At 38.9% G+C, this 14,059-nt stretch overlaps 1 protein-coding gene across 10 annotated transcripts in view; it reads left to right on the top strand.

The window, feature by feature from the left end:
• eya1 (EYA transcriptional coactivator and phosphatase 1) overlaps positions 1–14,059 on the top strand; it is an 81,256-nt gene that overhangs the window by 38,938 nt on the left and 28,259 nt on the right. For 2 of the 10 annotated variants that reach the window (XM_043226967.1, XM_043226958.1), the window contains exons 1-7: positions 1–174; positions 6,398–6,525; positions 7,056–7,121; positions 9,071–9,148; positions 11,243–11,309; positions 11,673–11,818; positions 13,728–13,865. The exon at positions 1–174 is cut by the window's left edge and continues 109 nt beyond it. In XM_043226967.1, coding sequence (XP_043082902.1) covers positions 6,402–6,525; positions 7,056–7,121; positions 9,071–9,148; positions 11,243–11,309; positions 11,673–11,818; positions 13,728–13,865 — 619 coding nt within the window. In that variant the 5' untranslated portion in view covers positions 1–174; positions 6,398–6,401. Of the gene's footprint in view, positions 175–5,001; positions 5,309–6,397; positions 6,526–7,055; positions 7,122–9,070; positions 9,149–11,242; positions 11,310–11,672; positions 11,819–13,727; positions 13,866–14,059 lie in introns of those variants that run through there. The other 8 variants (XM_043226959.1, XM_043226961.1, XM_043226962.1 and 5 more) reach the window with 7 other exon arrangements.

Below are 14,059 nucleotides of genomic sequence, written 5' to 3'. Positions count from 1 at the left end.
AAGAAAAAAGTTGTCTTTTATCGCTAATCTGCGCGTTGAAAGTCAACTCTGAGAGAAGTTTCTTTTTCCGAAAAAAACTTCTTTATTTGCTCTGGAACGGACAGACACTCAAAGGAAGATTGCAAAAAAAAGGAGGAATAAAAGAAAAAGTGCAAGGATTCTACCATAATTGTAGTGAGTACTTTTTTTAAAAAGTCTTTTAAAGTCTCTTTTTTTGCTTTTATTATTTTTCGCATCCCTTGTTTAAATTTGACATCATTTTTTGAGTCACAAGGGCATCTGCAGCTTCGATCACATAAACGAGATCTAGATGAAATGTAAATATTTTCAAAAACTCCTTTAGATTTATTTTTTTATGTTTGTCAATCTGGGAGATTCACCAAATTTCAGTCCTTCAGAACCGGTAACATTACCAAGTTATCTCTCGACGAACTGTATTTTATCTTATTTTTTTAAATCTACATCTAATGTACGGTTTAATTGTGTCGGTTTACTTTATTACATTTAATAAAAGACTGTTAAATATAAAAAAATAAGACTACCTATGTCGGTAACACCATTTTCAATAGATACAAAAATTATATTGCTGTAAGCATATATTGGCAGATTGTTTTTGAAACGTAAATATCAAAGTGCTGTTTATACGCATAAAGCATTCAATCTTTTTTTTAAAAAAGCGATACGTTGTGTATTATTTTGAGTTCACGTTCTTACAGATTTCCGGTTTCAATTATTTTAAACGTTTCGGTGAACACACACTTGTATTTTAACATAAAAAATTCCCTATAAAATACAGAAACAGCTTAAAAAGTTTTAAGACACATCATGACACTTACTCCGTTTGCCGCTCAAATTTAAATCCCCAGTGACTCTCTCTCACGCACCTGATTCACACCTCAGCCGTTTCAAATCCACCTTTTTACATCTCCTCAGATCCTCAGGTGATCCTACTTTTTTTTTTTCTTTTTTGAAAACAGGTGTAAAGGCATTGTAAATAAAGACCCCGTTCCGAGTCCTAGATAATAAGTTTCTATTTTTCATCCAGCAAGTAAAACCCCAGATTCTGTTCAGCTGGCAGAATAAACAAAACCAGTTCAGTTTTAGCAGTTGACATCCAATGCCATCTGCTGCAGGCAGGAATGCTTTAGGGGCAGACAGACGGGCAGATTGGTGTCTTGTAAGACATCGGCAGGCGGCCGCCAAACCCGAGACACCCGTACGTTTCGAAAGAGTCGTTTCCCACGCGAGGATGAGGACGTTTCTCCTTTTTTGTGTCGTCCGGATAAAATTATGCACCGCTTTTTTTCAAATGGATAATATGCTTTCGTGAAATTAGTTTAGCGAACGAGCGCTAGAAATAGTTTTTTTTAAATCTGCCTTTATTTTATAATAAAAGAGAAGCCGTCCCACAGCAGCTGTTTCCCGGCTCGCGTTGTTTTTTTCCCAGAGTGTGTTAATACGGCGTTGCCTCCAGCCGCCCTCTCTGTGTTCCTTTCGCACAATAACCCCGCTTATCTAATTACCTCATAATGGGCTGCTTGATTTGGACTGTTTACACACTGTATTTGTTTTAATAAGGCATAAGTTCGACTGCATTAAGCTCTCTCCGATAAGCCCTCGTGCGTTCAGCCCCGCGATGTGCCGTTGTTTGCCGAAGGCCCAATGCGTTCCGTATGTGTGCGGCGGAGCTGGAAACGGTGCGCGGTGAAAGACACAGGGTTAATTGAAACTGCTGCGCTCCCCTGTTTATGAGATAGGCGCAGCGGAAACGGTTTGTGGCGATTAGTTGTTTACTAAATACAGTAGAGTGTTATTTTGTTAACATGCCACTGTTGGTCTCGGGAAAATGTCGCTCAGGGAAAAGGAAATAAGGGCTGAGAAGCTCAATTGATCGCGGCTCTTCTGCATTCACTATTCCTTTGTGTCTGTTTACATGTAATCAAGGAGTTTGTTTACTTAAGCAGAGAAGCAGAGGATGAGTTAAACCTGAGTGTCTTTTTTTTTGCTTTTAGGATATCTGTGTAGGATTTAGTGTTGTGGAAACAGGGGAAAGAATAAATGAAATGTGAATGTCTAACAGTAAAATGAGTTTTATTTTTTAATTTTTTAATTTGAGTTAATTGCAAAGGAGTGTTTTTGTCGGATTAAAAGAGGAGGGGAAGCGTGCATTAAAATGCAATGCCTTTTCGATAACAATTTACGCGCTCGCGGTGATCGCCTTTTTTTCTGTGACACCGCGGTGGGGAGGATTTGATCAGATGCGTACCTTAAATCTTCTCCGGTGGACACTCAAAGCGCACGGACTTCTGGAAATAATTTAGCGGCTTGAAGAGCTCGGAATTAACAGATTTAATGTAGCTGCGCTGTCCATCGCTTGAGTCGCATTGAACAAAACGGAAGAGACAAATTGCCTATCAGCAAACCGCAGCATGTGTTCAGAATGAAGATTTTAATTACACAAAATTTTAAATTGTCTGTTTAAATAAAAAATTAAAAAGCGAGCTCATTTTTATAGATATGCGTCCAAGTGTTCTTTTCCACATAAATATGTGTCTTTTAGTTTGATAATCAATGTATATTTTTACAGGCCTGATTTATTAGTGTTTATCGATCATCTTAAGTGGATAGTTTTTTAAAGGCATATTATTGCTATTTTAGTACATTTACAATTTTAAGTCCATAATTTAGTTACAGTGGAAAAAAAAACTTAAAAGCATATACCTGCAACAAAATTAAATCTGATATTGCAAGCGTTCTGTTTCTTTTTTTTATGCGTAAGGTAATCAGTGTTTTGTTGGCGGTGCACATTTCTTTGCTCTATGCTCACAGAGTCCAGTGAAGTGTAGCATTTTGTAAACTGTGTCTAATTCTAGTCACATCTGTGTTCAATTGTTGTCTACATCGACATTCTTTGCAAGTGGATTTATTTTTCCTGGGCCACCATGTGGATTCAGCTGACCAGCTTAAGTCGGGATTAGTTGTTTTAAAGTTATTTTGATTAAAGCGTTGTTTTGCAAAACTAGTAACTTACAACACATGTTTTGCATAGGCTATGAAATTCAAAAAGAGACATGCATGTCTTGCCCTATAAAATTACAATCTTGTAAACCGAAAGCTGGAAAGCAGGCAGGGGAAAGCGAATAGACGCTAAGGTTTGACTATATATATATTTTTTCAATTTGAAAAATATTATTCGAACTCGACCAAAAAAATCCCGCAGCATGATAAATACCTCCAAATATTTCAGCCGTGCTTGTTATTACATCAGAATTGAAGTATTCAGGTGAATCTCACCCGTGTCGGAGCGGCTCAGACAGCCCGCGTGCTCTACAGTGATCAATGTTAAAAGCCCGGCGGTGTTTGCCGATGGAAACGCAGCGCTTAAAATAAGCAAAGCGAGACAAAAAGCCGTGCAAACAGTTGTGAGTGAAGCGTGTTTGGCTTTTTTGATGACACCAACTTCCAACGCAGCTCTTTGTTCACGTAAGCTTCAAAGACGGCTCAGTTCAGGTTGAATTCAAGCGCACATCAAAGATGCTGAATGCACTCCTTTTTTGTTTAAACAATAAATATTTAGCAATACAGGACAAGGGTTTGTTTTTGCTCTTAAAGGCCCCCCTGCCCCTCCCTTCCCCGTTCACCTGGTGAAAAATCACCTGCTGGATGAGGGGCTTTGCCGTGAGAGCGGCGTGCGTAATGCCTCGTAAGCTCCGGGTGCTGAACGCAATGCCGTAGCAAGGTCTTTATTTCCCTTCCTTCTTCGTCTCCCTTGTCTTGCGGAGAAACGGTTAGCGCTGGACTTTTTATAGAAATCCAAAGTACAGTTCCCAAGCTTTGGATGATGTAAAGATCGACTTTAGAGCGCAGGACTGTGTTAATGTGACTAGACGGGGTCAAGAGAAGGAGAAATTTGGAAAAAAACTTGACCATTATTCATCACAGCTCGGCCATTGTGGGAAGAGGGGGCCAAAAAACACCAAGACCAAACAGCTCGGGTTACTACATCATGAAAACAGCCCAGCATTAAAAATTCATGCAGGGATTTTTCAGACATTTTGGTGGAAAGGCCGAATAACCGTGACCTAGATCCAACAATTCGGCTCCGGTCTGATATTGGGTAATAGCGCCGCAGGTATCAGTGCAGAAGTGGACGGCGGAACGTAATTGTCAGCTAAAAAGAGTAATAGCGGCATTTGAAGTATCATAGGAAACATATGTGGCCCCATAGGTTCCAACTGTACAAGATGCACTCAGTACTTCGGCTTCTTATGCAGGATACACCCAGTACGTTTCACCCAATACGACTTATTGTAGATGCACTCAGTAGTATCTGTTTGTCCCCCTAGACCCTCAGGCGAAGTCCCAGTCATCCCCCTGACCATCATTAGGAACTGTCAGTGCGCCTGGAGAGGGAGTGAAGATAAATTTCAGATAGTGTCAATTGCAGATGAAAGATGCTAGGGGTGTCATGCTTGACTAGCTTCTGTTCAACAAAGTCCCATCTCTCTCAGCCTTCACCCCCCTTCCCTACACTTCCAGAGGCAACAGCGGCAGCGACCTCGAGCAGGCGCCCCTGGCTGGCTCGCCCAAAACTAACCCCCTCCTGTCCTGGTCACCCACCCCTCCCTTTCCTGCTTACCTTGGCTAAGCCGCTTTGCATGTTGATTGGGGGAGGACTAATCCAGTTTGCAGCTGTCGTAGACCAATGATGAATCACCTTTCCGTCATTCGGCCGGGAGGAGGGAAGACCTGGAAGGAGGAAACAACGGTGGAGGGGTTGAGCCTACAGACAATGTGTCTCTCTGTTCCACCGACTCCTCTCTTCCCATTCTGTGCGAGAATAACAAAAATGTTTTCTCAGACAACGTCTATTGTGTCACGGATGGCTCTTCACAGAGACATCGAGCTGAAATAACAAGGAGTGATATTGTTTTTAGGGTCCTGGCAGGTGGAAAAGGGGATAGGGAGAAAGAAAGAAAGAAAGAGAGGGAAAAACAGTATTTGACATAAATGGTTGAGGTCCGTCCAGCGTCACTGAAAAGCAGCCACTTTCTTAGCAAAGTTCAACAGCTTCAGGAGAAGGTGTCTGGAAGTTTTTCGTAAACTGCTGGACGCGTGAAAGAATCAAGACGGAGAGATTTAGAAGCGTTAGCGTTTGACATATAAGCTTTGTGTCGGAAACAGACGTTGTTTGAAAAGCAAGTCAAGTTTTCACATCTCTATGGCATGGATTATTTTTCCCCCGTTTTAACTGCGACCATCTGTAACGGATATTTTATAGCCGATCAAGAACGACGGCTAAAAAGAGGTACGATAATCTACGCTGATAAAGCGTTTCTTGTTTCCTCATCTTTGTTATTCATAAAAATCCAAATGTTTGTTGATAGCGGTAACACGACCATTCCTAATTGATTCTGGCAGAGCGGCACGCAAGGCATCGCGTTTTTGGCGCAATTAGCGCAATAATGCTTTTCTGAAGACTGATGTGTGTTTTAGTTTTGCGGGCGCGTTCACATCACACACAAACAGCCGTAACATACATCCGACCGCAGACGCACACTGGCCTGACCTTCCATTTGCTATGCATAATAAAATCCCGCGAGTGTGCGATGGAGCCAGTAGAATAATGTTTTCAGTGGCGTGGCCCTCGGTACATAAACAAAGAAACAATTAAGACGCTCGCCAGAGCAAACAGCATGCTTTAGTGAACTCTTCAGTCGCTCTCGTTGAGGTTTGAGGCCTCGCAATCACACATCTCTCTCTCTCTCTCTCCTCTCTCACGCGGCCTTGGCTGTTGCTGCCTCAGATCAGAGAAGGCTGAGGGAAATGAATGTATGAAAATTGCGGCGGGGCCAGCGGTGGTTAATTTTTAATGCTTGAAATGAGAAAGTCGATCAATCATCAGATGTCTCATTAATTGTTAAATTTGTGTCAAATGTCATTTGATGTGCCTCAAGGGAATGCCCCTGTTAAGTGTATTTCTCCGGAGAGCTGCTGGAATGTTCTTTTAATGTAGTTTGTTTTTTCGAGAAAGCTGCATTTAGTTTTTTTTGCATTATTTAAATAATGTTAATTCATGTTGTGGTTTTTTTAAATAATAATAATAATGTAAAATTGTTGTTATTATTATTAAAGTCGTTTTTGCTGCTTTCTAAAAGGTAATAAATAGATGGTCATTGTTTTAAATGTGTCTAAAACTCCATTTTAACTTCATAAAAATGTCTATATCTGCTTTTTAAATATACATGGCTTGTATTATGTAATAATCATTTTTAGTCAGTGTTATGTAATTGTTAATTATTTATTTTGAACGATCACTCGCGTTTCAGATCTCGATGTGTGTGTGTGTGTGTGTCATTCAGTATCATGTGACCGCCTGTGTGTCTCTTCCTCTCAGGTCTATGGAAATGCAGGATCTAGCTAGTCCACACAGCCGAGTAAGTGGAAGCAGTGAGTCCCCAAACGGTCCCAACATCGACAACTCGCATATAAATAACAATTCCATGACACCAAATGGCACTGAAGGTACGTCTCCACAGCCTCCTCCGTGCCGTATACCTTCATTACTGTGGATTTATTAACTCTACCGCACACGGTTTTTTAACCTTCCCATTCACTTTGTGTAATATTTATGCACCGCTAAGTTGTGAAAAGTGGAATCCGTGTTAAACATCTGCATCTACGTCTAGGTTGGATGTGCGATAAGCTTGTCAATTTTTAATCGAATTCAATTTAAATGCACTCAAATTTGAACAATCTATTTCCCTCACCTCTACATTATCCTTAATTCTGTATTTCTACTTAAATTCCTGCAAATGCACGAGTGCACTTTAGCGCTACATTTTAAAAATGACTTCATGCGCGCACTATATAAACCGTAGACCTTTTCAGTGTTTTCACGGATCACGTTACAGCCCATAAGAATTTTATTCAGCTCTGAAGTAGTTTACATAATGTAATCTTGACTGTGGTTTTCTTCCATTTTTGTAGTGATAAGCCCCAACCTGTGACAGTGCAGATTGTCATGTGTCCTGTCCCGTTCTTTCTCCCTATAGGTGATAACATCACTATGCTTACCACAGCTGACTGGTTGTTAAGTTCTAGTTCACAGTCCGCTGCAGGTTTGTGCAGTTCTGGCGAAACAATGAAAGGACAATACTTGGCGTCATATGTGAAATGACACACGTTACATAGTCATTTCAGCCTGAGGCAATCCTAACAATTCCATCTGATTGCATTCGCCAATGTGAAAAGCCAAATCGTGATGCGCTCACATCTCTTCAACTATTGTGCCTTTCATTTGGACTCTTGTTTGGCATTCTGTGTTGTGTTATGGTGAATCTGTTGAAAGCATGGTTTGAGACTTTTTGGCTATGATTCCAGACCGTCAATGAATGGTTAAAAAGCTGCGGGCGCGCATAATGCGCGTTTCGCTTTTTATTTGATGTTCTGCAGGACGGTTTTATGGTTATGTGTGGTATGTGATAAGACTTGACTGCACTAGTTTCTGCATGTGCCGTGCCACTATTTTCCCATATCCCTTCGAGAAGGAGGGGTGGGGGGAGCGTTGGGATGTATTCAAACCGCTCCCCATCGACATGTGTTCCTTTGAGGGAGAGCATAGCTGCAACATGTTCGACATGACAAGCTGATGGCTACCTCAGCCATGAGGGATTTCAGTGGGCATGACTCCGTACCCACATTGTGAATGATTTTGTTTTCATAAATGTAAACCTCCACCCCACCCCCTCCTGAGACAGAGATGGATTCATTTCAAAGATCCGGGCCTGTCTAAACGCTGTGAAATCGTCTCCCGGTTGCCCTCATTGTAGTTTGGAGAGGTTGGGTCAAACACATTTTATACACCATGCATTGCCTTGACATATCAATTATGCTGCACGTCCATGCATTCCACAGTTTACTCCTGCCATTAAATTCCACCTTTTTTGCCTGTTTTCCCTTGATGCTACATAATACCCTTCCGGTAAGAAATCAAGTAACTAATAATATTTAGAATGCATCGTTTGGAATTAAATAAAAGGTCAATGTTTTCAATGTTGAAAAAGTAAATAAATGAACGAATATGAGTTCTGTATGTTACACAGCGTTCAAAAGTTTGGAGTTGGCAAGATTTTTCAATGTTTTTTGCAAGAAGTCTCCTGCATGCTCACCAAGGCTGGATTTATTTGATCAAAAATACAGTAGTACAGAAAAAAAAATTGCTTTAAATTAAATTGATTCAATTATATTTCATCATTTAGTCCTGTAATGTCGAAGCCAGACTTTCCGATTCAGTGCTCAAGAATATTTTTAAAATTAATATCAATGTTTAAAACAGCTGCCTAAATTTTGTTAATATTTTTGTGGTGCGTTTTTAGGATTCTTTGATTTAATAGAAAGTTAGAAGAAATGTAATAGAAAGAACAGCATGTTGTGTAATTCATTTCTTTCAAAAAAGAAAAAATCATCTGACTCCAAACTTTCTCTCTCTCTCTCTCTCTCTCTCTCTCTCTCTATATATATATATATATATGTATGTATGTGTTTGCATATTTATTTATTTACTTAACTATATATTTATTGACTATATATTTAATTATCTACTCTTTGATTTTTACATGTCATTCTGTCAGATGTAAATTGGCTTATTCATTTAAATAATAGTGCTTAGTAAGGCTATTGTCCTTAAATCAACACAAGAGCTGTGTTGTCCTTGTTTTATTTGTAGAAGAGATTAGCTTTAATTGTAGGCCTCTCTTGTGAGCTAGCAAGGATAGAGCTGTCGAAACCTGAAAGCTCTATTATCTCAATAGAAGCCCATTTCATTACGCCACCCTTACAAAACCCAACCACCTAATGATCCTTTCCACATTGTGAGGCAATAAAACCATCTGAATGAGCACTTTGACGTTACAAAAGTTTGCTTTTTGGCTATGCTTTAAATTCACGCATTACGTTAAGATCAAGTATGTTGATTTTACGAGCAGAAAAGGCATTTGCCTGTAGTGTGACTGACAACCGGCTCTACCAGTGCAGCGTCACAAATGCTCTGCTTTCCTTCTGCTTGCAGTTAAAACAGAGCCAATGAGCAGCAGTGAAATCGCCACCTCTGTAGCAGACGGCTCTCTAGACAGCTTCTCAGGATCAGGTACGACACGCACACACTCAAAGCTGAAGAGCTGACTGTTGGGAGATGATCCCACAGATGGGTTACTGATAAGCTGAGGCCCAGGAAGTGGCCCTGTGGCTGGAGCTCTAGTAGCGGGAGGCTCTGTCTCAGTTCCCAGGCCAATAGGCGTTGAGTTATGACCCTCCCAGCCCCCTTCTCGGCCCTAATCGAGTGACACCCCATTCCGGTGGTCCGCATGCCCCGGTGTTAGATGCATGACTCTTGAATTCTGAAACAAAGTTTAATAAGACTAGAAACGTAAGGTGATATTGAATGCCTATTTTTACTCCGTTTCGAAGACATTTTAGAGCCGCAAAACCAGCTCACTTGCATTGTGTCAAAAACGTTAACTCTCAATGGACTATTTTCAAACTTAAGCATACAAATTTAGGTAGGTCTATTTTATGTTATAGACTCCTCACTTTACTTACTAAGCAAATGCGAGAACTCTTCATGGAGTATTACATTCCTGCTAATTTGTCTTATTTCCCTACCTATTTGACTAAGTACCTGATACCTTTATGTTAGACTCATATAAATCATGCCTCGGACTTCTATCTCTGACAATATGAATGAAGTGAAGTCATTTGAGATTGTTTTATACTCAGGGGATGCAGTAGTGTAGAGGTTCAGTGTTTGTCCAGACCAGGTGCTGAAGTGTGGGGAAAAGGCCTTGGTTTCAGGGCGCAAAGAATACAGTTACACGGAGCAAGAGCTCCTTAACTAACCCTTACTTTAGATGTCACAGCCAATTATACACACGAGGCAAGAGAATCGCAATGTTCGTAATACCTCTACCCTAAAGAAAAGACATCCAAACCCTACAAATGGGAATTCACAAAGGACCAAGTTTATATTTAGCAGTCTAAAAACAGCAATGGTAAGTTAGTAATTAGTATTATTAGGAACAGCTATAGGTTTTTAAGACCGAAGATGTAATACACATGTTAAAAATATTCTATTATATTCCATTTTTTCTATTCTTTCCATCCTCTTAATATCAAACCGTATTATTAGTGTATTTGTATGAAATTAAAACTAAGGATTTTTAAATAAAACCGTATAGTAGTAATGAAGATAGTTAATTATAGATATAGAATTTGAGAAAAAAAATTTTTTTTAAAATTTTGTATTATCATTTTAATCGGAAACCCTACAACAACAACTTTTTGAAAAGTGAAATAATTCTAATATATTTATACATTTATGCATACATTGAAAAAATAATAAAATAAAACGGCAACAAAAACAAAATAAGATTTTCACATAATAATATGACATGATATAATAATAATTATAATTTATTATTCATTTATTATTTTATTAATATATAATATATATACAATATAAACATTGTATGTCATTACAAATAATAAAGGAAGAAGACTAAAAATGCAAATAATATAATAATTTTCATTCATTTGAAATATTAAAACAATAACAATGAAATAAAATATATTTTTTTTAGTTTAGTTTTTTTTTTTTTTTTTTTTTTCTGGGGGGGTGGCAATAGAAAAGTACCTTTTATAAGGGCACTACAATTTGAATGCAATTTCCAAGACTTAAGCCATGCATTCACTGGCACATCAAAAGATCTCATGTTGCTCCGTAGTGTTTGTGTGAGCTAAGTGAATGGCCCTCCGCACCGTCATTAAGGGCTGAGAACCACAGGGCTGGTATGTGTCTAATGAAGGCTCCTTATGTGTACTACTTACCTGTAATCAGGCCCTCTGATTTCTCATTGTACGGTCCACTTTAAACTCTCCAGTGTGCACGGTCATACATCATTCCCAGCTCCGTGTGTGTGCGTGTTTGTGGACACTAGGCCTTTCCATCCTGTGTAGGTTTTTATGTATACAGTCAGCAGAAAACGCTCCCATATTACCTGATTATTTTCCTTCGTTATTGCTCTTAATTTTTCAACCTAAAATAAGGTTAGTGAAATAAATAGTGTAATGCAATGTAATTACTGTTTCCTTGGATTCCAGAAGTTCTGTTGGCAAAGAATAATATTTACCTTATTTTTTAATGTTTGAATATGTGCTTGCCTCTTTTCTTTTTAACTCTCCACAGCCATTGGAACCAGTGGCTTCAGCCCAAGACAAACTCACCAGTTCTCTCCCCAGATTTACCCTTCCAAGTAAGGCTTCTTTTATTTTTCTTTAAAAAATAAGCAGCATCCAACTTCATTTGGGCCTTTAATTAGATCCTTCTGCCAGATTCTGGACTCTCCGGCTGCTTTGTTTTCATTGATGTCTGCAGCTTGCGTACTCCAAAATCTGTTGTAATTATTATCTTGCAAAAATTTCCCTCGTGATTTATTTTTCTTTCGCAATGTATATCAGCTGCTTAATGGATAGATTTTTCTCCGTTTCGCAGCTTGGCCAAATATTTATGATTAAGTAGCAGAATCACAGAGAATTTGTCTTTGAGCAAATTTTTCGATATGGGCTTTTGGGTAAAAATACATGTCTCTCTTTTCTTTTACTTTGCTCTCAAACAGCAGACCCTATCCACACATTCTTCCGACTCCTTCCGCCCAAAATATGGCTGCGTACGGACAGACGCAATACACCACAGGAATGCAGCAGGCTGCTGCCTATGGCACGTACCCTCAGCCAGGCCAGCCTTATGGGATTCCAGCCTATGGTAACTGAATCACTTCATACTTTGCTACGCTTTAAAGCTTTGCAATTCAGATTGTGCTTTGCTTTTCACTCAAGCAGATGAACTCCCACGTTTACTTTCACTTTACTATACTTTACTACACTTTTACTGTATTGTCTGCAATAGTATTAAACTAAATGTATTTTAATTATTATTTAAAAAAATAATTCTTTTTTAACATTTAGAATTGTTTTAGAATGTTTTTAACATATTAGATTAGAAGTTACATTTAAAATATATATTTAAAAAAATAAATATTTATTTACTTACAGTGTTAGAAATGTGAACAGTTTTATAAACATTTGAATTATTATTATTATTTTATTTATTTTATTTATTTATTTTTTTCGGGAATATTAAAAACTTTTCTCTGGGTATTTCACCATTTTAAGTGCGATTCCAACCCAAAGGGAGCAAACATATTCAGTTTGAAGGGTACTGTGAATGGTATAGGCAACAAGGGAACATGGAAACATTATTCACAGGAAGTGGAGAGGGAAGTCACCCAACTGTCATCGCTCATCGCATCACCAGTCAAAACAAACAATATGGGAAGGGTTCACATATGCATTAGATTATTATACAAACTGGAATATTTGTTAATGGTTGTGGTGACAAATGTATTGTATAAATAGGTAAAGTAAAACCAGCAATAAAAAGCTAATTCTCTGTCATTTTATTTATGTTAACTACCTAGGCAGTGTTTACTTTTAGACTTCATGTGAAAAAGAAAGAATAAGATGAGACCACTAATAGCAATAGTACAAATGATGATATAATGAGCGTATGCATTTTGATGTTATTTATTAGATGCAAATTTGGGTAACATTTTAGTGTAGGTAACACTTGTTAATTATTAACTATGACTTTTGCCTCAATACATTTTTGATTTGCTGCTTATTAATAGTTAGTGAGGTAGTTGTTAAATTTGAGTATTGGGTAGGATAAGGGATGTAGAATAAAGTCATATAGAATAATTAATGGTTAATAATTTAGTATTCTGCATGCTAAAAAGCGACTAATAGGAGTAACAATAAAATAAAGTGTTACCCAAAATGGTATATGTGTTTATATGTATTTAAATTGAAGAAGTAAAATAAATTATTGTAATATATCTTAATCTGCGTGATCTTGTCATTGACATTCCAGGGCATTCCAAACGAGTGATTATTTTCATCGCGGTCCACTTCGGTGGATATCCCCTTCTTAGGGAGTAGGGAACACTGCATAGGGACCCTGTCAATAAGAACGCACCTTTTGTACTTAGCATGTACTGTAGCTTTAAGATTAATTTTTAAACTAAGCTAACAACGTGCTGATCACTAAGATTCGGCTAACGCTTACCTCAGCCCTTAGTCACTCCTTTTACCACCTTCAGTCGAAACTTGGGACTCTGCTGACCTTTTGTTTTGCATTTGCAGATTCAGTGCCTCCTTTAGACATTTGCTAATTTTTTGCTAGTTCGACAGATAAGAGAGATTTCAAAGATTTCAATTCCTCGTCTACACACCGTGAGAGCCCAACTCCACAAATGTTTTTCCAACGTTATGAAACCTTTGCGAAAATATGCGCACAGATAATGTTGTTTAGGTAGAACAATCTCGAAATACGCTCCCGAGAGTTCACGTGTTTGTTTGAGTAGAAGCAAAACGCAAACCTGCGTTGGGCCTGATTCAATCCAATCAAAAAACGAGTTTGTTTTAACTCCGACCAGCAAATTCTTGGAAGTCCGTGCTGAGTTTGGCACAGACACTTCAATGCAAAGGTTGCTTGAATCACAGCCCGGTGCAAAACAAGCCACCGTTTTTTTTTTTTTTTTTCTTCATTGTCGTGGAAGGAGTAACGCTGAGGATTGTGCATCATGCTGCTCTGGTGTCACTAACTGATTTAGGTCCATTGTGGGCAGGCATCAAGACAGAGGGCGGACTGACCCAGGCTCAGTCTCCAGGCCAGAGCGGCTTCCTCAGCTACAGTTCCAGCTTCTCCACGCCTCAGACGGGACAAGCACCCTACAGTTACCAGATGCAAGGTCAGGAACACCCTCTACTCTTTTCCTCTTCTGCTCTTCCCGCTGGAGTGACAAAATAGAGCCGTGATTCCTCTGTGGCCCCCTTCAAAAGCGGTCACAATTAATGGCAGACACGGACCAATTCATAACATCCCCGAGCAGATGGTTGTATTGGGTTGTAGTTAGACACAGTCTTTTTTGCATTAGGCCTGAAG

Source organism: Puntigrus tetrazona, chromosome 24, assembly GCF_018831695.1.
Source record: "Puntigrus tetrazona isolate hp1 chromosome 24, ASM1883169v1, whole genome shotgun sequence".
Lineage (NCBI taxonomy): Eukaryota > Metazoa > Chordata > Actinopteri > Cypriniformes > Cyprinidae > Puntigrus > Puntigrus tetrazona.
This window is presented reverse-complemented; position numbering and strand designations above follow the sequence as displayed.